Source organism: Ruditapes philippinarum, unplaced genomic scaffold (genome assembly GCF_026571515.1).
Source record: "Ruditapes philippinarum isolate M1 unplaced genomic scaffold, ASM2657151v2 ctg1009_1_1_1_1, whole genome shotgun sequence".
NCBI classification, from domain to species: Eukaryota; Metazoa; Mollusca; class Bivalvia; order Venerida; family Veneridae; genus Ruditapes; species Ruditapes philippinarum.
This window is the reverse complement of record NW_026853088.1, coordinates 25,524-51,394: the sequence shown is the minus strand read 5'-3', so window position 1 is coordinate 51,394 and position 25,871 is coordinate 25,524. Positions and strand designations below refer to the sequence as shown.

At 33.1% G+C, this 25,871-nt stretch overlaps 1 protein-coding gene across 3 annotated transcripts in view; it reads left to right on the top strand.

Annotated features, from left to right (window-relative positions):
• The window catches only part of LOC132733546 (ecdysone-induced protein 75B, isoforms C/D-like), a 60,084-nt gene that overhangs the window by 16,864 nt on the left and 17,349 nt on the right, over nucleotides 1–25,871 (top strand). The window contains exons 1-3 of one of the 3 annotated variants that reach the window (XM_060720220.1): nucleotides 9,954–10,100; nucleotides 21,207–21,336; nucleotides 22,518–22,659. In XM_060720220.1, the coding sequence (XP_060576203.1) occupies nucleotides 21,235–21,336; nucleotides 22,518–22,659 (244 nt within the window). In that variant the 5' untranslated portion in view covers nucleotides 9,954–10,100; nucleotides 21,207–21,234. Of the gene's footprint in view, nucleotides 1–9,953; nucleotides 10,201–21,206; nucleotides 21,337–22,517; nucleotides 22,660–25,871 lie in introns of those variants that run through there. The other 2 variants (XM_060720213.1, XM_060720206.1) reach the window with 2 other exon arrangements.

The following is a 25,871-nucleotide window of genomic DNA, read 5'->3' as shown; positions in this document are numbered from 1 at the left end:
TTCCTCTGGAAAGCTGCCATATGAACTATTCTGTATACTGTGTTGGTGAAACGTAAAACCCAACCAATAAGAAAATAATTTTAAAAAATGGAATAAAAATTCCTTTTGTTTCTTTCTTCAGGATGGTATATTAATCAAGCGCAATTCTTAAAGCACTCCCTAGCATTATAATGTTGTTGTACCAAAAGCTATCTGTACTCAAGGATTTGTTTTTTACATGATCAAATCATTTTATTTATAAATGTGTGATGTCATACGAAGCCTTATAAGTAGTATGCTACTTTTATTGCTTGCGTCATTATCTGTTTTCATTTCATGTCCTTTCTAGGAAGAAGTAAAAGTTCAACTGTAACGATGGATTTATGAAGATGTTAAGATTTATGATTTTGTACACAGAAGAAAAATAAATAATAATAATTCAGTATTTTTTAATACTAGTAACACCTAGTTTGGGTCATATATAATATCCTTGCAAAAAAATGATTACGTGATTTTGAAATTTCTTTGTTTTACCTTTAAGGAGAATGGTCTAAAAGTTACAGTCAATTTAGTAATAACGCTATGACTTGACTCATAGTGTGACTGAGTGGGTGGGGTAATATGTCAGTGTGTGTTATTTTTTCAGCCATCATATCAGCAATATTAAGAGTGCTATAGCCTTAAGGTAACTTCTGCAAGGGAATAAATTCCTTTAAAAGATTATCAATGAAGATACTGATCATCATCATAAGTCCAACAATTCTATTACAGTAAAGCAAAGGTCAGTGTCACTTGTAACGAAGTTCACACCAATTCAAGGCAATCATGCCATGAACACGAGCTGGATATTGATGCTTACGTAAGCAGTCACTTTGATTGAAGGCCCATTTAAGTGACTGGCAGTAATTCTGAGAAATACAAATAGCCTAACCTCGCATGCAGGAGTTTTAAGCAAATATTGGTTCCGTTGTATTGGAAATAAAATGTCTTTAGGTTCAATGACGTGACATTGGTTTTTATGCCTCCTGTTTGGATTTGTTTAGAGACACCGAGGTATGATTACACGTGGTTCCGGCATGTTTTCACAAAGGCATTGCCATGCACTTTCTTTGTTTAAAGGAAGGTCATGTAAATAGTAAAGATATAATCAACTATAACAATGGAGATTATAGGAAATTTGTTAAATTTTTAGAAGGCGGAACTAGCTGTTACATATTTACTGTACATAAATATATGTATATAAAGTCTTATCATTTTGAATATTGGAATAGAGCTTATTCCAAGGGCACTTAGTACTGGCATGAAGAATCAGAGGATTGAAAGCACTTTGTCAAATTATTCCAATTATTGGGAAGGAAATGTTTTCATATGCAATGGTAATGACCTTGACCTGCTTTAACCCTCTCAAACTACGCAAGAATAAGTCCATCATGATGCTTCCTTTCAGGCTCTTACTTAACTGTTGATCAAATGGTATTGAACTTTGTTTTGTGGAAACTGTTTCAAAGATCAAAGTGACATAGATGAATGACCTTGATATTTGACCAACTGATTCAATATAAACCAAGGGGTTTTGAATTAAAAAAGAGCAACTTTATAATTATCAGGTCTCTGAATGTGTAATCTAGCAGATAATAATGCTTTGATGTCTAGGAAATGAAAATTTTGGTTGTTTTGGTGAAAATTCTTGTTATTATAAATGAATTTCTGGTTGCTTCAGATGAAGCTGTCATGAAAATTTGAAGTTCTTTCATCAATAAAAGAAAAGTCTCATTTAGAAAAATCTCAAGTTGAATTTAAGTTAGAAAAATTGGGTTATAAATGCACAGAAAAGATAAGTTGCCTTAATCTACCTTTAAAGCGTTGAGTCATCATGTAGATACCAACAGATTTTGTAAACTAGTCATATTAGATCTACCATACTTTTAAACTTTGCATTTTTTTTGTGTGCTAAAAATAGAACTTTTGTTCACATCCATCTAGGTCAAGATTACATTCAATAATGTACTGTACTAGATTAAAGACAACACTAAAATTTTATAATTTTTAGAACTCTCTAGATAAGCTGCCAGTTTGTTTAATCTCATTGCAGTTTTCTCTGTAAACTGAAACGTGACAAAGGACTTACATTTCAAAGTATGACATTGAACTTGACTCGGATTTCATTTAATAATGAATTGCTGGTTTTATAATGAACCAATAAAAACCTAACTCCTGAGACTGTTTTACTCCTGATGCCTGAAGAAGTGGTTTTGTTTAGGTTGAATATGCACTCAACAGCTGTTACAGGAGTAATAAGTAGAGATGCATAAAATTTTTTCATCAAAATCTTGACTTTTCCAAGTAATTGTCCAATTGTCCATTACCTTGTTTTTGCCTGGGATTCAAGGGGGAAGGGCAAATGCATGGTTGTCATTAAACGGTGATTGGAGGACAAACTGACTTCCAAAAGCATATCGAGCTGTATACACTCTTTGACTGACCACCTCTAATTCAAAAAGGACCACCTAAGTAAAATTTAAATGGACAACACTGCCAGCTTTAACTTTACAAATATCATGGATCCCTCTTTACCAAACTTTTATGGCTATTTCCTAACAAAACTGTTATATCATTAAAATGGATGTATCTTGATGAGATCTGTCACACCAGTTTTCATTTAGGCACTGTTAAAAATATAAATGCTGCCATTAATTCTAAGTTAATTGACCTAGGAACTTCAGACTGGTATTGCACCTTGATGTGTTCTTCCTGTCACACATATTTTCAGGTCAAAGGTCAGTCACTAGGACCTGTAACAAAAATGTGCATTGACATTATGTAGATGCTCATTTTGCATAAAAAGGTCAATGTTACAATGTCCTTTGTAAACAATGATCCAAGTATGTTATGACATTGCACATAGATACATCTTGAGGAGTTTGACCTTTGATTGATTCAACTTGTGTTGAAAATGTGCCTTCCATCCAGCATTGAAAAGAATTTGAGCCTGCTGCTTGTCTGGCAGTTTGGAGTAGTATTATCAGAGAATGTTGCAAAGGCTTATATATCTTTTGCTGGACTTTTTGTCTCTAGCATTTTAAATGTTAAAAGCTCACGCCTCCAGATTCATGCTAATTTTCGTGAAAATTTTGAAAAAGTTATTGAATGGTAATATTGTGAAGTAATCAAAAGGAAACAATTAACACATTATCATTGGGACTTACAAACCACGTAAATGACCAAAAAGTGGTCAAAATATGCATAAAGCTATTGAGATGAAATTGAAAATTTGAATTTCAATTGCATGTTGTATTGTCTGGGACAAATGTTGTTTCATGAAATCTTTCAGGGGTAAAAATTGGAAATTTCATTACTCAGGTGTGTTCCTTTGCTTAGCTTGATTGTGGAAATGGCTTACTCCAAGAATCATGGTTTATACATGTATTTATTTGAATAAGCGTCCAAAATAGTTTGAGAGGCAGACAATTAACATTTAGGCTAATGTTTATTTTAACCATGTAATATTATTTCATAACAACCACTGGTGTATTTCTGCTGATATGCATTGGTTGTTTATATGAAATAAAAATGATGGTTTATGTCATAAGTGGCAGGTTATATAATATTTGTCAGTGTTTTTGGCAAAATATCAACTTTAAAGGGATATGTTTTTTCAAAATGTGGTGAAAAACCTTTTTACATTAGAGAAAAAGAGAGAGAGAGGGAGCTATAAAAATCTAACACACAAACAAAATTTAATCATTTTTTTTTTATTATCTCCCCTTAACAGTCAACAGCATTCTCTATAGAGAGGGTATAAACAATAAACATCCCAATCAGCTGTTCAATGGTCAAGGTAACAATTAAATGTCACAAGGTTAATAAATAGGGCTGGAAATTGAAATCATTCAGAATTACAGTGTCACTTGTTTACAGAATTTATAAGTGAAACTACAAACGAATTTGCTAGGGATCGATACTATTAAAGTTGAATAGTAAATCAATTCTATTAAAGTTGAATTATATGGCTTTTTGAATATAATTAATTTGAAACATAAATATTACCTATTAATATGAAAGAATTTTTTTTATTTTGCTTGTATTTAAGTAATTTACAAATAATTTGTTATGCCCCTCGACCGTCTGCCATATTTGGAGTAATTGCTTTGCATAGAGGTCTGTCATTTGATAGGTAGGGTGGTTTTGTGGTATAGTGATCTGCAGTTATGGGTATCCTTCAAGACTTGACTTACACCTTGGGACTGATTCATGCCAGTTCCAAATTCAATTCAATGACATTTAAGTCCTGCTAATGATAAAAGTTTTAGAACCTGAACTTGATTAGGTACACAAATTAAATGAGCCATTTAATTTGTTATGTTGTGTGACGTATATATTACCTGATAGCTAATGCTATCAAATCTTGATAATCACTTCTATTTATTTGAAGAAAACAACAACTTAATAGATTAATTGTCTGGACAATAAACATGTGATGTTGAATAACATTCCTGACATTGTGCAGTTAGGTAACTTATTATTCCTGTTTTATTGACTGTGGCAGAAAGACGAAAAAATCCATTTACCACCATACCATGTGGATGTCTAAAAATAGAATGACCGAAGTTCTATATATCGACAGCTTTAAATATAGGCCATTGCACTCTATAATCAGCTGTTTAGCAGCTGTTTAGCTAAACATTTTCAAGGTCGATTACGGTGTAATTGTGAACTGCTGGGGTGGAACTAGAGCAGTATTTCTATAGACAGGAAGGTATCACGTTTTGTAATTTATTTATATTAAAGCAGAACATTTGTGGCTAAATATTTTTATGTCTGTCTTTAATAAATATCTTTGTGCTTGTATAACAGTCTTCAGTTTATTTGTGTTACCCAATATAAGATGACTTGAGTGGGTATATATATAAATTAATCTTCTTTGATTCTTTAATATTACATTCTATTCCTTTTATTTATGTGGCTAGAAAATTCTCTTTACTGTCCGTGTTACAAGAGCAATAGGGTGGCTACTTCATTTAATTATCACCACATTAAATATCTTAAATGGACTTAATCTGGACAAAATCATTCATCCCTTTAAAAAAAAGAAAAATAGGTAAAAATATGTACTGCCTGAATAGTGAACAGTGCAGACCATGATTCAACCAAATGAGCACATGACTGATTTTGGTCTGCACTGAGGTTGCATATGCACAGTATTCAGTTGCCGCATTAAGCAGGCTAAGTTTAGTTACTATTGTAGTTATTAGGATGCGCATCTGTTTGAATCTGTCTGTTAATTCCTTCAAGTGTGTCTGATTCAGGGCTGATTGAAATCATTGCTATGTGCCTGACATATAACAAAAGACTTGCATATTGCTACCTCCCTGACTTAAAGCTAACTAAAGACTTACACATTGCTATGTGCCTGACTTATAACAAAAGACTTACACACTGCCATGTGCCTGACTTATGACTAAAGACTTACACATTGCCATGTGCCTGACTTATAACTAAAAACTTACACATTACTATGTGCCTGACTTATAACTAAAGACTTACACATTGCCATGTGCCTGACTTATAACTTAAGACTTCTACATTGTCATGTGCCTAATTTTTTGTAACTAAAGACTTACACATTACCATGTTCTGACTTATAAAAAAAAAAATTACACATTGCCATGTGCCTGACTTATAACTAAAAACTTACTCATTGCTATGTGCCTGACTTATAACTGAAAGACTTACTCATTGCCATGTGCCTGACTTATAACAAAAGAGTTGCACATTGCCACGTGCCTGACTTATAACTAAAGACTTACATATTGCTACGTGCCTGACTTATAACTAAGACTTACACATTGCTATGTGCCTGACTTGTAACTAACAAAAAAACTTACACATTGTTATGTGCCTGACTTATAACTAAAGACTTACACATTGCTATGTGCCTGACTTGTACCTAACAAAAAACTTACACATTGCCATGTGCCTGACTTATAACTAAAGACTTACACATTGCTACATGCCTGACTTATAACTAAAGACTTACACATTGCTTTGTGCCTGACTTATAACTAAAGACTTACACATTGCTATGTGCCTGACTTTTAACTAAAGACTGACATATTGCTTTGTGCCTGACTTATAACTTAAGACTTACACATTGCCATGTGCCTGACTTAAAACTAAAGACTTACACATTGCTATGTGCCTGACTTATAAATAAAGACTTACACATTGCTAAGTGCCTGACTTATCAATAAAGACTTACACATTGCTATGTGCCTGACTTATAACTAAAGACATACACATTGCTACATGCCTGACTTATAACTAAAGACTTACACATTGCCATGTGCCTGACTTAAAACTAAAGACTTACATATTGCTATGTGCCTGACTTATCAATAAAGACTTACACATTGCTACGTGCCTGACTTATCAATAAAGACTTACACATTGTCATGTGCCTGACTTATAACTAAAGACTTACACATTGCTACGTGCCTGACTTATAACTAAAGACATACACATCTTACACATTGCTACGTGCCTGACTTATAACTAAAGACATACACATTGCTACGTGCCTGACTTATAACTAAAGACATACACATTGCTATGTGCCTGACTTATAACTAAAGACTTACACATTGCTACGTGCCTGACTTATCAATAAAGACTTACACATTGTCATGTGCCTGACTTATAACTAAAGACTTACACATTGCTACGTGCCTGACTTATAACTAAAGACTTATACATTGCCATGTGCCTGACTTATCAATAAAGACTTACACATTGCTACGTGTCTGACTTATAACTAAAGACTTGCACATTGCTACGTGCCTGACTTATAACTAAAGACTTACAAATTATTATGTGCCTGACTTATAACTAAAGACTTACACATTGCTACGTGCCTGACTTATCAATAAAGACTTACACATTTCTATGTGCCTGACTTATAACTAAAGACTTACACATAGCTATATGCCTGACTTATAACTAAAGACTTACACATTGCTACGTGCCTGAGTTATAACTAAAGACTTACACATTGCTATATGCCTGACTTATAACTAAAGACTTACACATTGCTACGTGCCTGAGTTATAACTTAAGACTTACACATTGCTATGTGCTTGACTTATCAATAAAGACTTACACATTGCTATATGCCTGACTTAAACCTTAAGACTCACACATTGCTACGTGCCTGACTTATCATTAAAATTGTCCCTCACCCAGACTGAAGGACATTTTGTTTGTTTATTTAAACATTCATTGTAAACTGATAGATCAAGTTTAAACTGAATGCAGAAATATTTGTTCTACATGTTTTGTGCAGTGTTTAAGTTTGTAAGTTCCTTTTGGCAACACAAAGGCCTGGTTTAAGTCCTACTTTACAAAAAAAGTTTACTATGTCATTTAAGAGCATAATGATCATATTTATTGATCCAAAGTTGGTATAGTCCCAAGTGACGCACATTTTAATTAATGTATGGCTGAAAGAATAAAAAGCTTTTGTAACTAATATCGTTAAAAAACAAAAGGTTCAGGTTAAGGTCAAATTCTGTGCATATTAAAATGCTCACAGGTATTGCATGCACACTACCACGTTAGCTTGGCAGGTTTTTATTGTCTTCAATAAAAAATCATGACTCTTTAAGGTCATTTATGGTGCCATATTGACTGGTACCAAGTGCAGGTTATAGCCTTTATGAAGTATTCTGATAATCATATATAGTGTTCACTTACATTTGGCCCCATTGTAGGACACGTGTATTGATTAGGATCAAACGGTCAGGTCTTGAAATTAAAAATGGTCACCATTTATATATAACTTGAGTCCACTGGTGGAATGTCATTTACTTACAGAGTCTGTCACGAGCCTGATAGCATATTTAAATCGTAACTTGAATATTTTTTAACTTTATGTGTTTAGATTGTAAATTTTTATCGTTGATAATTGTTTGAAGATGCCTGGCCTAGGATATTGCCATTATTATCATAGTCAGTATAGTCATGTATTTACGAAATATTTTGATAAGGAATGTTTCATTAAACAGTGCTTGCAGGAGTCTGCTCATTTACAAGAGTAAGTACATTTTCTTACAAAAACGTTACATGTCAGATCTTTCTGTTATATTTATGTAATTTATATCATACAATTTGCAGTGCATTAACTAATGCTTTGCTTGATGAGAGAAAACACTGCAAATAACTTGATACCTGACACCATGCAGGCCAAGAACCTTAGAGGGGTGTCTGCGGCTGAGTGGTTAACTGGTCATTCATTGACTTCAAACCACTTTCCTGCCACTGCTGTGGGTTCGAACAGGAACCATAGATTCTTTCATGTGAATAACCTATTCAGCTAGCTTACAGAATGTCCATGGTTCTACTAAGGTGCCTGAAATTTTTTGTGCGCAGAAGGACACCTGAAGTCTTAAATCTCCACCATTAAAGCTGGAAAGTCACCATATGACCCAGGGATTTTTTTTGCTTTTTTTATAGCCGTTATTGGGTCATTATTCCCAATTGAAAATAGTATATTATTTTCCCAATCCACTTGAAAAAATTCCCAATTGAAAGTTACAAAATAAAGATATTGAATGAAAATTATAAAATCTTTGCAAATAAGGGCTTCTTCACTGTAATAGTGCTTAAATCTTTTAAGATGCCATCATAGACAGTAATTATTTGCATACATTTAATCACTGCAAAATTTCAGTCATGCATTTTTTCCCAGTTTTGAACAAAACACCACTGAAATTTATGGGTCGTCACACTGCAGTTCCCAAAATCCTGGAAAAAATCCCTGATACCCCCCCCCCCCCCCCCCCCACACACATACAAAACTTCAGCATTTTGTCAGCTGGCATCAAGTAGTTCGGCATTCATTTTTTTATATTTCAAGAAAATTGAAAAATACTTTGAAAAAAAAAGAGCAAACATTGTTGCTAATCCATGCTGTCTGATCTTGGTCTTCAAACCTTGCATGGGTTTTCCTCACTATTTAAAGCCCGAGCTTTTCACATTATACATGATCTCATTATAAATTATGCAGCAGTTGCATTTGCAATATTTACTAAGTGCGTTTTATTGTAGTCTAGAATCTAGGCTTCATAAGTTGTCCGCTGTCTTCTCATTATGTAATTATTATGTAGTTAAATGTACTGATAAAAATAGTACAGAAAGAGATACGTCCAGTCCATAAGTATGCCAAAAACATTATTGCTTTGACATTCCAATTCACTGTAAATTTGATTAATTAAAAGATTGAAATGCTATTTACAAGTTTGGAGATCATATGTAATACTACAGTCCGCAGTCAGATTGCTTGTGTACAGTTGACAATGTAAAAAATTTCTTGACTGGTTTTGTAACTGAATATTTTAAAAGGACTTGTCCCACTTCCATTTTAGGACTGTCCATTATCAATTTAAGGGATATAAATTTGAATAATTTAAAGTTTGTCAGCCAACAGTATGGAGCCTGGTCAGACTGCATGAACATGCAAGCTGGCCTGGCTTATACTGGTGGAAATTTAGTCTTAACACCTTCGGTTCCACCACTTTAAGGGTTAAAAGCAGACATAATGTTCTTGAACTAGGTAAAAAGTGCTTTTTCTATGAGGAAATCTTTTCATATTATAATTTTTTAAGTAGTTGCTATTAAGTAAAATGACATAAATAATGATTAAATATGTGAAGTAAATAAATGTTGTCAATTATTTAAGCACATATAAACTGAGTGATACTTTAATGATAAGACTAATCATGTTGTATACTTATGACTTTAAGGTCACCTTATTCATCACGCAATAAAATTAAAATAATTAACATTCTATAGTAAACAATAAACAAACTTCAATGTTAATCAAAGCTATTATAATGTTAAAACAATGTTTATGTGCCTGTTAAAGGCAATAGGAATTTATTTCAAGTAAACAAGAGTAATTAACATAAATCACCATTAGATGAATAGGATAGAATAGGATAACATAGGATAAAAAAAAAGCTAAGACACAGTTACTTCCCTTTAGCTGTTTATCTCGGTGTCATTGGATAATAGTCAAGAATGCAGAAAGTAGCATACTAGTAGTCATATGCTGGAATTTACTTTGTGTAAGTCTATGACTGAGTGTCAGGTTATAACTTTGTTTCATTTGCCTTTGATGTACCATGATTTTGGAGTAAGCATAGGGATTTAAATGTTTGAATACAGGTAAAATGTTTCACTCAAGATTTTTGTTGTCTGGTTTAAAAACTTACAGTCCTGTAACAGGGCCAGTATATAACTTACGACATTCATCAGTATAAACTATATTCAGATGAAGATTTTATACTTACACATGTGTGGGAGTATGATGAAAAGAATTTATACTTAATCTATTGACCATTGTATAAGTTTTAGATTGTAATAATATATAAGAAAAGTTTTTCCACGATTCTATCATCGATCATTGAACTAACAAAGTTGCATCATCAAGTATGGGTCACAGCTGATCTCATATTTATCGGCAGTTATAAGACGGGCAATGTTTATGATATAGATGTTACCATTGCTTCATGTTCTTGGAAGGTTTTATTCTGTTTATACGAAAGTTTTGTCAGTATACAGTATATTTACATATATAATCTAATATAATTGTATGGATAAAAATGTAGATGGGAGAGCAAAATGTAGGTCATTTGTGTGAGGTCAACTGTAAAGTTATGTAATTGAGATCAAGAAGATTGCCCAGGTTAAGAGGTGAAATTGTTGTTACTGTAGTTGTTTCATAATTTTCATTAAAAAGCCGAGATTAAAAGCTGAAATAGGATTTTAAGCTTTTTCAGTAAGGCATGTGTTGATAATTATAGTATAAGATAAACTTCGCTTACTTCCTATTTGTGAGTTCTTATTTATCTATAAAGAAGACCCAACTTCAAGTCAAAGAGTTCTATAAAAGTCTATAATGATGTTATACTAAATTACCTATGTTTAGTTCATCACTCAGTCTGATGCAAGTCCCCAAAAAACTTTTATGGCTACAGTTCTGTTATTGCTTTCATTGGTAGGAAGGCCCCTCATTCCTATAAAGGATTCTAGTAAATAAACATTGACCATTTAACTGATCGGCACTTATTTGATTTCATAAAAGAGTAGTAATGTATCGTTATCGTTGACTCACCTAAGACACTGGTATAGAACCAGGTCATCCTGCACATCTTCACAGTGATTAATAGTACATCAAGTGTTTGGTGCAAAACTGCTGTAACTCAGATTACATAATGAAGGAGTTATGTCTGTTTTGCACTGATCCATCGATAAACTGTCTGAATACCAGAATTACTGGTATTATTTCAATATTACAATCTTTGAAATGGATAACAAACATTTGTTTGTTCAAATCAGGGCAAGTACAATATGAGTCATGACAAAACCAACATAGTGTGTTTGTGACCTGCATGGATCCAGACCAGTCTGCGCATCTGCGCAGTCTGATCAGGATCCATGCTGTTCGCTGTCAGTTTCTCCACTTATAATAGAGTTGGTAAAGCGAACAGCATGGATCTTGATCAGAATGCGCGGATGCACAGGCTGGTCTGGTTCCATGCTGGTCGCAAACCAACTAAATGTATGTCGGTTTTGTCATGTCACAGCTCATATAGTACGGTATATATACAAATTCAGTGATAATAGTCATTAAAATGAGGGTATTAAAAATCATCTCTGCAGGTGTTTAATTGTCTCGCCTTTTCCACTAGTTGAGAGTCATGGAGACTGCAGCTGTAGCATCCTCGCAGTCTGATCTTATGAAGCAGTTCTGAACAAATTTCTGTAGGTAAAGGTATTTTTTAAGCTCATGAATATATGACTTAAATATTAAAATCATAATTGGTATTAATGTCTGACAAATGCTTATACCTGCATGATGCTATTATAATTCCCTGCAGACCGAAGCCCGCAGGGTATTGGTACGCGTTTAATTTTTGAGGCATGGAGGAGCACGTGACCTGTTTTCAGTACATGGAGGAGCAGGTGATCTGTAAACCGTACATGAATGGCTAATTGACCTTTTCGAAAATCTAGCTAAATACCGTTTGCCCGGTAGGTTACGGATTTACCTCTAGGGAACTAGTCCGAATTACACCTAATTAACAACATAAAACTATTACGTGATATTTTTAATTTACTATAATTATTTTACAATTTAAGGATGAAAAAACTGGCATGATGTATTTGAAAATTATCAATGTTTCTTTCATATCTACATGTGTATCTCAAATTTTACAAACAATAAATTGTTAACAGTGAAAAACTACAAAATTAAAACATTCTTAGTGACAGCTGCCATAATCAATAGTGATATTTTCTTCGTACACGTGTGTGTTTTCCCTTTTTTACATGGAATTATTCATACAATGGTATTTAATCATTTTCTTAAAAAGAAATAATTGTTTTATTTTCGACTTTCTCCGGTCTCCGGTCTTCAACGGTCACAAGTCTCCAAAGACCTCATTATTGTCAACAGACGTTTATTTTTCCCCCAAACAATGTTGAAAATTATAGTTAAATGAAATATCTTTATATCATTAAAAATGTTACCCGCAGGAAACCATTTTACTTGTAATTATATTTGACCATCCTTTAAATTTCTAGCTATGTTTGGAAAATGATCATTCATTTTACAAAACAAATTGTTTACTTAGACTTGGTAAGACAAAACAAGGCTTCATTGAGACGTAATGATATTGTTGCTGTCTGCAGTTAGATATTTTTGATAGATAATGGATAGGAATTTGATTTTCACAAGAAGTAACTTAACTAGTAAATACAGGTAATTTTGTTACATTTCAAAGTTCTTTTTGTTTTTCTTGCAATTTTTTTTTCTGCTTAAAGTAGTTATATTAATTAATGAGTTTTTCATTGTGGAAAAATGTGTTTTAAGGGCTTAATTAACCACTTCACTATAACAAACAGTAAAGGACTCGTTAATCACTGCTAGATAATAATGCATATGTAACAACTGGATGTTTTTGACTGTCAACAGGATATCAGTCATAAGTTTGAATCAAACCCGTACCGCAGCCAGATCTGCACAGAGCCGATATGGTTAGGTAACCGGGCCTTTATCCTGTCAGCTAAAATAATGCAAATTTATCTGATTCTCAAATGGATTTGTTCAAACATCTGTCAAATTTGGAGGGGGCAAAAATCACCAATTCATAATATATGAGCTGCGTCACGACAAAACCAACATAGTGGGTTTGCTACCAGCATGGATCCAGACCAGCCTGCGCATCTGCGCAGTCTGATCAGGATCCATGCTGTTCGCTTACTAACTTTATTACAAGTAGAGAAACTGATACCGAACAGCATGGATCCTGATTAGACTGCGCGGATGCGCAGGCTGGTCTGGATCCATGCTGGTCGCAAACCCACTATGTTGGTTTTGTCGTGACGCAGCTCATATATTGATTGAATAGTGGGCAGTGTAGACCATGCTCAGGAGACAGCATGGATGTGCCAGCTGATCTTGGTCAGCACTGGTCCTATGCCAGGTGGTCACATGTCAGGGTAGAATCTGTTGCTGACACCAGCAGGCTAAAGTCTAAGTTTGCAAGAAACAGAATGAAAAAATGAGAATGGTTTAAATAAGCTCCCAGTCTTCTTTACAATAGACTTAAATAAATTTGAACTATTAAACCTATACAATTATGATGAAAACTTGCTTATGGCAGGATTTATAGACCTTATTTTGGTTTATAAGTTTTAAATATATAATTATATATAGTGATAAAAAATATGTTGACTACATGACTATATTATTTTATATAATAATGAGGTATATAATTATACCTTATATAAAAATGCCATCGATCTTTAAGGATCTTCTTTCATTTCAAACCCCATATAATCTGAAATATAAACTGTAGAACTAAAACATAGAGAGGATTTTTGTTCAGTCCATATTGTGAACAAGAATTATTGGTCTTAAGCATTATGATCACGACATGGAGCTTCTTTTTTAATCAGTCACCGAAGGTAAAAAACAAATATTTCATTTTTTTTTTGCTTTCCATCTTTGATATAATTGTTGTGTTTGAATTGATTTCTTATTCTGTTTGAAACCTTTCTAAGGAAGAATTTTCACATTGGTGGTTTGTTGTTACTCTGGAATATTTTGATGATTGGGAAACATTTCTATGACTTCTCATCTATCATGTTTCAAGTGTGATAGGTGTTTGGAGATCGGCCAATCCTTTCTAATATTATAACAAAACAGTTAATATCTCCAGTCTGTATCTAAGAATGGTTTTGTTGCTTTAATCAATGTCTAGAATAAAAATGTTTTTGGCATTTTTTCATCACCTTAAGCGCAAGACTTCATGTTTTAACTTGTATCCTTCTGAAATTCTTTAACTGACTTGTCCAGCTTCCATTTTTGGCTTTGTCTGTTTCAAAGTAAACTTTTTCATTGTTGTCTTGAGCCCATTATTCAAATGTTTTAAAAGTCTTCAACATGAAACTTGGAATGACAAGGTGAAGTTTGTGGTCATTTGTCTGTCATGTCTGATGCATAAATCATGTGGGATAAGTCGGTCTTAGAATACTGGTTTATCATGACATTGAGGTGTAGTTTGTAGTCATTTGTATCATAATTTCAGGACCTTTCTGTTAAAAATGTGTCAGTTAAATGGTATACACATACATATTGCACAGTGCGTTAACTGGAGTGCAGGTATTAGTTACCCGCACTCCAGAGCATGCTCATTGATTGGCTCATTTTTCCTGGTGTTTACATAATGTGACGGCAGAGAAAGGGATAACAGTATAAATATCATATTCAGATGCTTGTTCGTTGGTTACTTTTTTTCTGAGGTTTCATGTTTTGACAACAGAGAGCGTGTGATTATTTTTTCCTATAATACAAAAGAGAAAGAACATGGAAGGTGCAGTTTGTGGTCATTTGTCTCTCACAGCTGAATTCAGAAATCATGTGGGATTAGTAGTCGGTTATTTGCTAGAAATTTGTTATTTGCTGATTTAAGATGTTAGCCAGGAAAGCCAGCTAGGTGGATTACCCCCACCTAGATATGACCAGAAATATGTAAAAATTAGCCTTTTAACAAGTCTAAACTGAAGTGTTATTAGGGATCACTTCATTCAATACGACAGCATGATCCACCATTATTGGCATGCACACCACCCCCTATGGAATGAAATCAGATTTTGTGAAAGGGCGGCAGCAACCTCTCGGGCTTAAGTCGGTCATAATAGCCAACATTCCAATTGGTATGAGGGCGTTTGATTACTAAAAATGAAATGTGGCGATATGTACAATGAATAGCAAACTGGAGAATTTTTGTTATATTGGATGATTATTAAACCTATCATATGCCTTTCATTCTGGGCATTACAACACTAAATGTTGATATTTTTATTCTATTGGCTCCTACATCTCTGTTGAACAAAAAAAACTCCCTATTATTACTTGATAGGATGACAAAAATTCCTAATTGAATAAAAGTAGTAACTCTTTGTCTTGGAGAAGGAAAATTCAGTGATGAAATGGTAAAAGACCTTGGTTTTAATTTGTAGAAGAAAATGTCTTGTGTCTGACAGGTTTTTTACAGAATTTTAGTATTCAGAGTGTTGTCTAACTTCAGTACACAAAGTTTATGCAGCATTGCAAAGGTTAAAAGTAATAAAAGTGTTATTGGCGACGCCGGTGAGCGGCGTCGTCTATTATGGAACGCTTTTTATTTTTGCCTATGGAAGGAGCTGTTATTATTAGCAGTTAATTTCATGTTGTGTAAATTAGTTTTATTTTGATTCGTAAAAATCAAGTAAACAAATGTGTTGTTATATTTGTATTTAATAACTTTATGTAAAAAGCATGTGCATTGTGATATTATTTTCACGAAATTGCGGGTTAAGTTTAACAGCTTGTCCCTTAGTTTTAATGACAATACTAAAACCCGGATTTCGAATATCGTTGTGGTCTAGATTGGGGCCGTATCATTTATACATTTTCAAAATTTTCCTACAAGAAGAAAGTTCACCTGCAATTGAGTATAAGGATAGGTAATGAAACTGTTGTAAACGATTATCCTATTGATTTTATCCTTATTACATTTATCTGTTGCGCAGAATGGTTGTTTTACAAAGTGTACCAGTATCCGGATGTTGAAAGCTATCCGATTTTCTGCAATTACTGCTGACACATGGCCATCTATTTTTTTATGAATACTTTACCATTAATTTGCATGGCTTGATAAAATTGAACCTGCAACATTTCATAATTTTGCTGTTTATCGTGTTCTTTTGGGTTTCAGGTCTTCTTTATTTTAAGGGGAAGTAACTTATGTTTACTAAATTATTTGTTCTTTTCTGTCTATCTTAGTTATTACTTATAATACTATTTTTGTTGTATATAATTCACCAGTTGCAAGGTCATCAAAAGCATGTTAATGTTAATGTTAGGATTTCATATTTATTTGATATAAACTGGGAATTATTAATGTTATGTGCATGTACATGTATATCTTAGACAGTAGTATATTGATATGTTGAGACTTATAATTTTTCTGCATTTAAAGAGATACAGTTATGTCATTATTATTAAAGGGATGAGACTTTCATTTAAAGTTATAAATGATAAAACATGTATTGATTGAAAATGTCCTTAAACTTGGATCAAGCAATATAATTAATAAAGTCTCAAAAAATCATATTCTGAATAGTTATTCTATTTTTTTCTAACATGTGCATAGTTTGAAAAAGGACAGCTTCTGTCTTATCTATTTGTAATGAAGAGACACCGGTCTCAACCTCCAGGTCTCCTGAGTCAACGCGATAACAGACTGTACATAGAGTAGATTGTTACTTGCCCTTGAAAAATTTGTGCACTAAATTTATAGTGGGTGATTTGTGCCACATGAAAACCAACATAGTACAAAAAGTAACTGGGCGCCAGATGAAAAACATGAAAATACAATCTACCACAAAGTGGTTTGTTTGTTGCATTTTCATGTTTTTGCCCGGTGCCCTTGATGCAAAATACAAATCAGCCTTCATAAAATTTCTTCTTATGTTGGTCACAGGTTAATGAGTTCTGGTCAAGCTCAAAGTTTTTCTCATCCTATGACTGCATATAAGCATGAGTTCAATTTCCTATGCTCTGTAACATAAGAAATTCACGAACACAAATCGATATAGTGGGGAAATATGTTGTGGTTTAGAACTGTTTCATTATTAAAGAGAAAATTGTGTAGCAGGACGGATAGCTCAGTTGGCTGTTCTGAAATCATGGGTTTGAGTCATGGTCAGGCAGTTTCAGTCAGGTTTAGAAGTGGTTTTTCAATTGACACATGTTTGATTCATTTAACAGATTGCATTATTTGAAATGGACAAAGGCAGTATTGCATGATACTTTTAGATCTACAAAGGGCATTTGATACAGTTGAACACCACTATCCTGCACATGAAGAAGTTGTTTTTCTTTCTTCTTCATGAAACTTCAAGCATCTGCCATATATAATGACATTCTTACATGTTTAAGTCTTATCTCTGATAGTAGCTGGTTGATGTGGCTGGTACTTATTCTACTACTGCTCTGAGTACCTATGCTGTCCCCCTGATTGTTCATTTTAGGTCCTCTTTTATGTCTAATATATGTCAATTACATGTCTTCAACCCTAAGCAATAAGCTTTTATTATAATGCACAGGCACGAGTATCAGACCTTGGATGAAAAAATATGGCCAGATTGATAAAAAAACCTGTGTTCATCTTAAAAGTGTCAACAACCAAAATAAAATGTAAATAATGACCCCCTTTAAAAATATACTTCAAGTTGAAAGTATATTTTTAAAGGGGATCATTATTTACATTTTTTGTTTTGGTTTTTATAAACACAGTTTTTTTTATCAATCTGGTCATCTGGTGATATTTTTTCTTCCCAGGTCCGATACTCGTGCCTGTGATTATATGCTGATGACTCAGGAATCCTTGTGTCTCATAAATTAAATCTGAAGAAATTCTTTCTTATAGCATGAGTCTTATAAGATTGCTTAATTGACTATAAATTGCCTTTGCATCTTGGCAAGACAGAGTCTATTCTTTTTTGGTTTAAGTTTCAACTTAACCTGGCCCTAGCCTCCAGGTCACATGTAATGGTACTGCTATAAAGTACACATCTTTTGTTAAGTATTTAGGTGCAAATCTGGATCAAATTCTTTTGGCGTCGCCCTTTGATGCTTTGCATCAATGCTTTTCTTGTATTGTTTTGTAAAGAATGCTCTAAAAATATGTTGATGTTTGCCAACTTTCTGTAGTGTGGAAATTTGTCTGGAAAGTTTTGTCCTACTTTTTATCAAGGTCTTTTTGAACATATAAATGTAGTATTAACTAGGCAGACTATCTAATATTATTAACTAGGCAGACTATCTAATAGTATAACTAGGCAGACTGTCTAATATTATTTACTAGGCAGACTATCTAATAGTATTAACTAGGCAGACTATCTAATAGTATTAACTAGGCAGGCTGTCTAATAGTATTAACTAGGCAGGCTGTCTAATAGTATTAACTTGGCAGGCTGTCTAATAGTATTAACTTGGCAGGCTGTCTAATAGTATTAACTAGGCAGGCTGTCTAATAGTATTAACTTGGCAGGCTGTCTAATAGTATTAACCAGGCAGAACTTGTCTGGACAGAATGTACACTGGTATTAACTAGGCAGGCTGTCTAATAGTATTAACTTGGCAGGCTGTCTAATAGTATTAACTTGGCAGACTGTCTTAAAGTATAAACTTGGCAGACTGTCTAATAGTATTAACTTGGCAGGCTGTCTTAAAGTATAAACTTGGCAGACTGTCTAATAGTATTAACTTGGCAGGCTGTCTTAAAGTATAAACTTGGCAGACTGTCTTATAGTATAAACTTGGCAGGCTGTCTTAAAGTATAAACTTGGCAGGCTGTCTAATAGTATTAACTTGGCAGACTGTCTAATAGTATTAACTTGGCAGGCTGTCTAATAGTATTAACTTGGCAGGCTGTCTAATAGTATTAACTTGGCAGACTGTCTTAAAGTATAAACTTGGCAGGCTGTCTTTAAAGTATAAACTTGGCAGGCTGTCTAATAGTATTAACTTGGCAGACTGTCTAATAGTATTAACTTGGCAGACTGTCTAATAGTATTAACTTGGCAGGCTGTCTAATAGTATTAACTTGGCAGGCTGTCTAATAGTATTAACTTGGCAGGCTGTCTTAAAGTATAAACTTGGCAGGCTGTCTAATAGAATTAACTTGGCAGACTGTCTTAAAGTATAAACTTGGCAGACTGTCTTATAGTATAAACTTGGCAGACTGTCTTAAAGTATAAACTTAACAGACTGTCTTAAAGTATAAACTTGGCAGACTGTCTAATAGTATTAACTTGGCAGACTGTCTTAAAGTATAAACTTGGCAGGCTGTCTAATATATAGTATAAACATGGCAGGCTGTCTAATAGTATTAACTAGGCAGGCTGCCTAATAGTGTTAACTAGGCAGAACTTGTCTTATAGTATTATGTGGACAGAATGTACACTAGTATTTACTTGGTTGGTTGTCTAATAGTTTTAACTAGGCAGGTTGTCTAATAGTATTAATTATGAAGGGTGTCTAATAGTATTAACTTAGCAGGCTGGCTAATAGTATGATCGGGGCAGGAAGTATAATAATTATGTATGATACATAAACTGAGCAGGATAATCTGTAGTGAACCAGTTTACAATAATCATGTGAGAAAATTGTCAGTCATGGCTGTAAGTACAGTTAGGTAATTGACCGACTTTTCTGTATCATTATATTGTTTATGTATGTAAATATAAAGAATACAAGTCAGAAATTACTGCTGTTGGATTCACATTCCTGTGTCAATGTTGTATGTAGGAATATTTTGACAGGATTATAAACTTGATATGAAACAGTTTTCTAGGTTTCTTCATGCTGTTTATCTATAGCTTTGTCAGATTGCTGATTTATTATGTTTGTCATAATCCTGTCATGATTTCTTACCTTTGACTTTCTCAGGATAGATAATTAAGTGGTTAAAGCAAAATAAGGTAGACCAGCCTGCACATCTGTGCAGTCCGACCTACAGGCTGTGTACTGTTGGCTGGACTTGAACACTTTGAATTTTTATTTTCATGTCCCCAAACCTGATAATAGAATGCTCTAAAAATGGAAGGCAAACAAGTTTATTTAAAACTTTCAACAGGTTAAGTGTTTGAGGTTGTTGTAAAATATTACATCATTACGTTTATTTTCATTATGCAGAAGAACTGAAAATGCACTGTTACATTTTAAATCCCCAATTTTTGTTCCAAATTGGCAATTTCTGTCCAATTTCATTTTGATTGCATTCCATTTTAGTATTTCTGTATAATAAATCATAAAATTTGTTTGAGATGTGGGCAAATTATTCAGATAATTTGTGTTGAATATCATTCTATTTGAGTACTGATTTATCACATTTTCTGTTGAATTTCTTGGTTGTGCTTGCTACATGCAGATAGAAAAAAGAATGAATAAAAAATGACAATAACTGGAAATTAATGTCATTGAATTGTACATAGACGCAGTAATTTTCAATTTTTGTTAAAATTTATGAAAGTGCTTTCTTCTCAGGCACAATACGTATCAATTGACGGTTTCTGTCAAATTTCATGAAAGAACACTCTTTTAAGAACAGTAATTGATAGTGTCTGTTGAAATCCATTTAAGCGCCCCCTAATGGAAACTGTAAAATTTTATCCAATTACATGAAATTAATCAATACTTTTACTTCCGATATCAGGATCAAACCAAAGTTGCTAGTGACCTGTGCTGTTCCATCTTGTTATATCCCTTAATTACTAATGCTAAATACCAAAAATGGACTTGTCTATTGTTCAGTCTCGATAAAATCATGTTACATTTTTAGGGAAAAATTTAAAAATATAATAATATTCAGATGGATTATCCCACAATACAATACAGGCATATGACCAAGCTGCACAATATGCGGAGTGATCTTGGTGACTGCACTGGTGGCAATTTTGTAAGAACCTCCTAATTGCCACTAGCAGGCAAATGGTTGAAGTAAAATGTATAAGTTGTTGATGTAATTTGTAATTGAACAAAAAAAAGTATAATTGAAATAAGAAAAAAGGGATTTAAACTCCTGATTTTGATTGATCTTGTTTGTCTGTTTCAGATGTAACAATTCAGTAACGACCAAAAGTATGCCGGTGAAAGCGGGAAACGGGCGAACGCCGACATGTAAAGTTTGTAATGATGAATCATCAGGGTACCACTATGGCGTGGACTCATGCGAGGGTTGTAAGGTTAGTAATTGGCTGTTAGTTAAAACTTTCCCTTACATTACAGTCTTGAGACATGAATACTTTGAGTTATAATAGGTCATATGAAAAACTTGGTCATTTGTAACATGTTTCAGGGATAACTAAAATTTAGGTTTAGTGTACTTTACATCTTTGCACAAGTAAACACTAAATATAAATAAAATATACTGGTGTTTTTAAGTTTCCATTTGCATTTTGTAAGTATGAAATTGTAAAATTAAAAAAACAAAAAAAACATTTTAAGTGTCTTTCTGTAGCAGGAATGGTCCTTTAAAAAAACATAAAACCCTTTACTACACCATTACCTGCTGGAAATGAAAGTGATCAGCCTTGACATCTGAATATAGAACCATGCCGGTCGGCCCATCCGAACAGTGTTACCAGGCTCTATACTGTTGATAGCTCAATTTTGGTATTTGATATTGAAATCCCTAAAACATGGAATGAATAGTTCCGAATTCAATGTTAATAATTCTTACAAGAGATGTCTGTTGGAACTAGGGTAGTTCTGAGTTCTAGCTGTAGGATAGATAGATATATATCCTTGGAAGTCTGACAATTTATATAACATACTTGAATGATGTTAGTGTCCTGATAAAAAAGAGGCAATAGTCAGTTAAATGAATGTCTTGACTAGGCATCTGTCAGGATTTATTTAGTTTAATAAAGATTTATGATTAACAATTATATAAAAGTTTTTCAGTGTTTGTATAGACAATGTCTGATTCATGAATGTCTTATTTAGTTCATAGCTGCTATCCAGCTAGCTTAGGGAAGGTCAGTGGTTCTATTTAGGCTGCCTTTTGTGCCTGAAATAAAGCATGGAGGGACATACCTGACATCTTTATCAGATCCGATAGCAAAGCTGGAAAGTCATCATAATTTAATGAATGTCATATTTTGGGAAATTCTCTGTGTTGGATTCAAGCTATTTTATGAATCTCTTTTCAAGGTCTTTTTAGGCAGCTGTCGTTTTCATGAATTTCTTTATTTTGTAAATTTCACTGCATTTATTAAAGCAATTATTGATTTGTGTTACTTATGTCTTGTTCTGTGTGTTTCCATGGTCTCTTGTTATAAATGTTAGATTTGTGAAATTCTGTTCTTTAAATTCAGGCAATTATTATTTGATTTCATGAATGTCTTATTTTGTGAATTTTCAGGGTTTCTTTAGAAGATGTATAACACAGGGAATGACTCACAAATGCTCAAATGATGAAAAGTGTGAAATAACGCCTTTCACTCGGAATTCCTGCCAGTATTGTAGATTAAAAAAGTGTTTTGCCGTTGGCATGTCCAGAGAAGGTGAGACTTTTATTGTCATTAAATATTGGAATATCTTATATGTGTAAGATTTGTTAAGATTCAATCTTGCCTAAAATGTTCACCTCCAACACGGCAATATGCAGAAGCCATGCCACCACTGCTGCCTCATTTCAATATCACCTTTGAAGGTTTAATTTCAATCAATTTTATGTCAACTCTATATATTCTGAACCCATTAAAGGATTGGCTTTAAATTTTGCTCAAATGTTCACCAGTCCCTAATAATATGATGTTCAGTATCATGTTTTCTGCCTGTGTTTGCTGATCATGAAGGTCACATATCAGATGGTCGTATTGGCTCAAAGTGAAGGTCATTATGAAGGTCAAATGTTAGATGCATGTGTTGGCTCAAGGTGAAGGTCATCATAAAGGTCAAATGTCAGATGCCTATGGTGGCTCTTGGTGAAGGTCATCATGAAGGTCAAATGTCAGACAATTGTTTGTCTATACTTTAAATTCTTTACTCATTGAAGAACTTTCTTCACTCCTGTGACAGCTCTAGTTCATTGAGCTATACATGTAAAAAAAAGAAAATTAGAATCAAAATAAATGTAATTGCTAAATGAATTGATAAGTAGGCCAAATGGTCTGTCTTGTTATCACTTTCACATTCAAATGATGGCTGATCTTATGGTCATTATATTATTATATCCTTAATGGAAAATTATATTTTATGCCCTCTATTGATTGACACATTTCCCTCCATGGAAACAATTTCTTGCCAAAGGTTTTTACTGTCGTAACATGTGGGGGAGTTCTTTCCATCTAAATAACAATATATTTTACACTTTGAACACTTCTATATGACCACCCCATTATTATTAAATTCCCAATTTTAAGCTTCACATTGTTTAAATTCCCAATTCTGTGAAAATTTATTATATACCCAAAATACAAGGAAAACAACATCTGATTAGGAATGCTGTTACTTGCTATTGCCACCTGGCAATTAAAAACAACAACAAAAAAACTCTCTAAATAATGTTAAAACCCCTTGAAATAACAATGGATAGTTCTAAGTTCAAAGCAGGTTAAGTCCATTATATAAAATTAGTTTGGTAACGGTTGATAAACCAGTCACACAAGACAAGTATGCGTTGTTTCTCCAGAGGTTTTTATAATTTAATCAATTCTGATGAACTGATATACTAAAAAAGAAACCATTTCACTATTTGCACTTGTGATAGTTATTTGAAATTAAAAATCGTTTTAATAGATTTTTCTTTTCATTATTTTGTAATAAAATTGTAAGAAACGCATTTGCTGTCAAAATATATTGTACTATATAGTAAATTAAAGATATACTATGCTCATCTTTAGGTAAAATATTTTTATCTTAGAAATGTATTGAAATCCATGAAATTCTTACTGAATATGTTTAATTTGAATAAAATAATGAATAGACTATGTATGGGAAGCTGCATTCCCTATTACAAGTCAAGTGAAGTTGGTCTTTTCTTAAAAAAACTGCCAGTTTTTTAATGACACTATATATTCATACTGTGACCACCTATAGTGTGTCGAGTTCAAAACATAACATATCTACTTTAAATGAAGTCGAAACATGTTTATTTTATACATACAAAGAGACTGTGTATCAATTATTAATATTTTTAAAAATCAAATTTGAGCATTGTATATCTTTAAGTATATATTAATATTTTTTCTTTAGACACTAAATCGTAGCATGCATAAGAAGAATGTGGGGTCAAATAGGTGAAACGTTCATAATTAAGAAAACACTTTACGTATTTCACAGTGGTTCTCACCTTGAACTGTACAATAAATATACTTTAAGTTATTGTTGTTTATTATTTCAAATATATCATTGCCCGTGGAAAGATTTGAAAATTATTGCTATTTTCGTCTACGCAATATTTATGTGTTGCTGAAGGTAGATATTTATCATTATGTTGGGGATTTTTTGTTGTTGGTATTTATTTTTGTCTGTATATTGAGAACTGTAAACATACTGAGTAAACAAGTCATAATAACCAGTAACATCTGTCCCTGTGTCTATGTGCCACTGCGTTAAATGAAACTGTGTGTCATGTGCATGTTTTGTCAGTTTAAATAGAACAGTTCTCTGTTGAATATATAGGCATATTAAATGAGTGTAGATTCTATACTGAATTTATTGAACGAGTTCAATAAATTTAGTAATGAACCTACATGAATATAATATTCTATTTATCACATACCTAAAATAAAGACTGTTTAAAATGAAAAAGAAACATTTTTCATTGACACGCCTGTAGTGCAACACTAACAATTAGGGCGTTTTTATGCTATGTTTGTAGAACGCAAATGATGTCAAGTCAAAATATATGCATGGCTGTGCTAGACCATTTTTATGGAGTCGCAAAATCGGCATGGGTGTGTGATAAATCCCCAGTTGGCACTTTTCTGATTGATTATCTGATTTGTGTTACAGTTTTTCAGAGTGAGTTAGATTTTTACAAATAAGATTATTATCAAGATAAGATAAATATATTGTGTTTTCCTTGTAGTCAGTCTATTCTATAAATTATTTTTTCTTTCAATTATAGTGGAAAGAATTCAGTATTTTTGTTCTATGATTTTTTTTGAGAATTGATGATAAAAAAATTGATGATTAAAAAAAAATCTTCAAACATTTCAAGTCAGTAAGAGATATAACTCCTCCAGGGAAACAAAACTGTAGGGCAATTGAAGTTACTTCCCTTGTATAAAGGAAGGTAACCCCTGACAGACTATAGACTCAAATTATAATGTGCTAGTCTCCCTTTATTCAAAAATTCAACATGCATACTGTTATACTACTGAGGACATAAATATTTCTTAACCCAGGCATAATTGTGTTAGAACAGAAAGTGTTTTCAGGCAGCGACACCAGTATAAAGCCAGTCCACCACTGCCTGCACATCCATGCAATCTGACCAGGCTCTATGCATTTGGCTTGTGAACTTTAAAATTTCATTTTGATATCCCTTTAAAATCCTAAAATGGAAGGTAGACACGCCCATTAAAGAAGTTCTGGAGGTTAAATAAGATGGCAAGGTCATTGGGTTAATTTCACTACAGTTTTAGTTACCATAATCCAACAATATGGGTTTTCCCATCAAATATTACTTCTTCTCTTTTATTAGACAATTCTTTGACTTTATTATGCATATCAGTATTTGAAAATGATACAATGCATTCAGGATTGT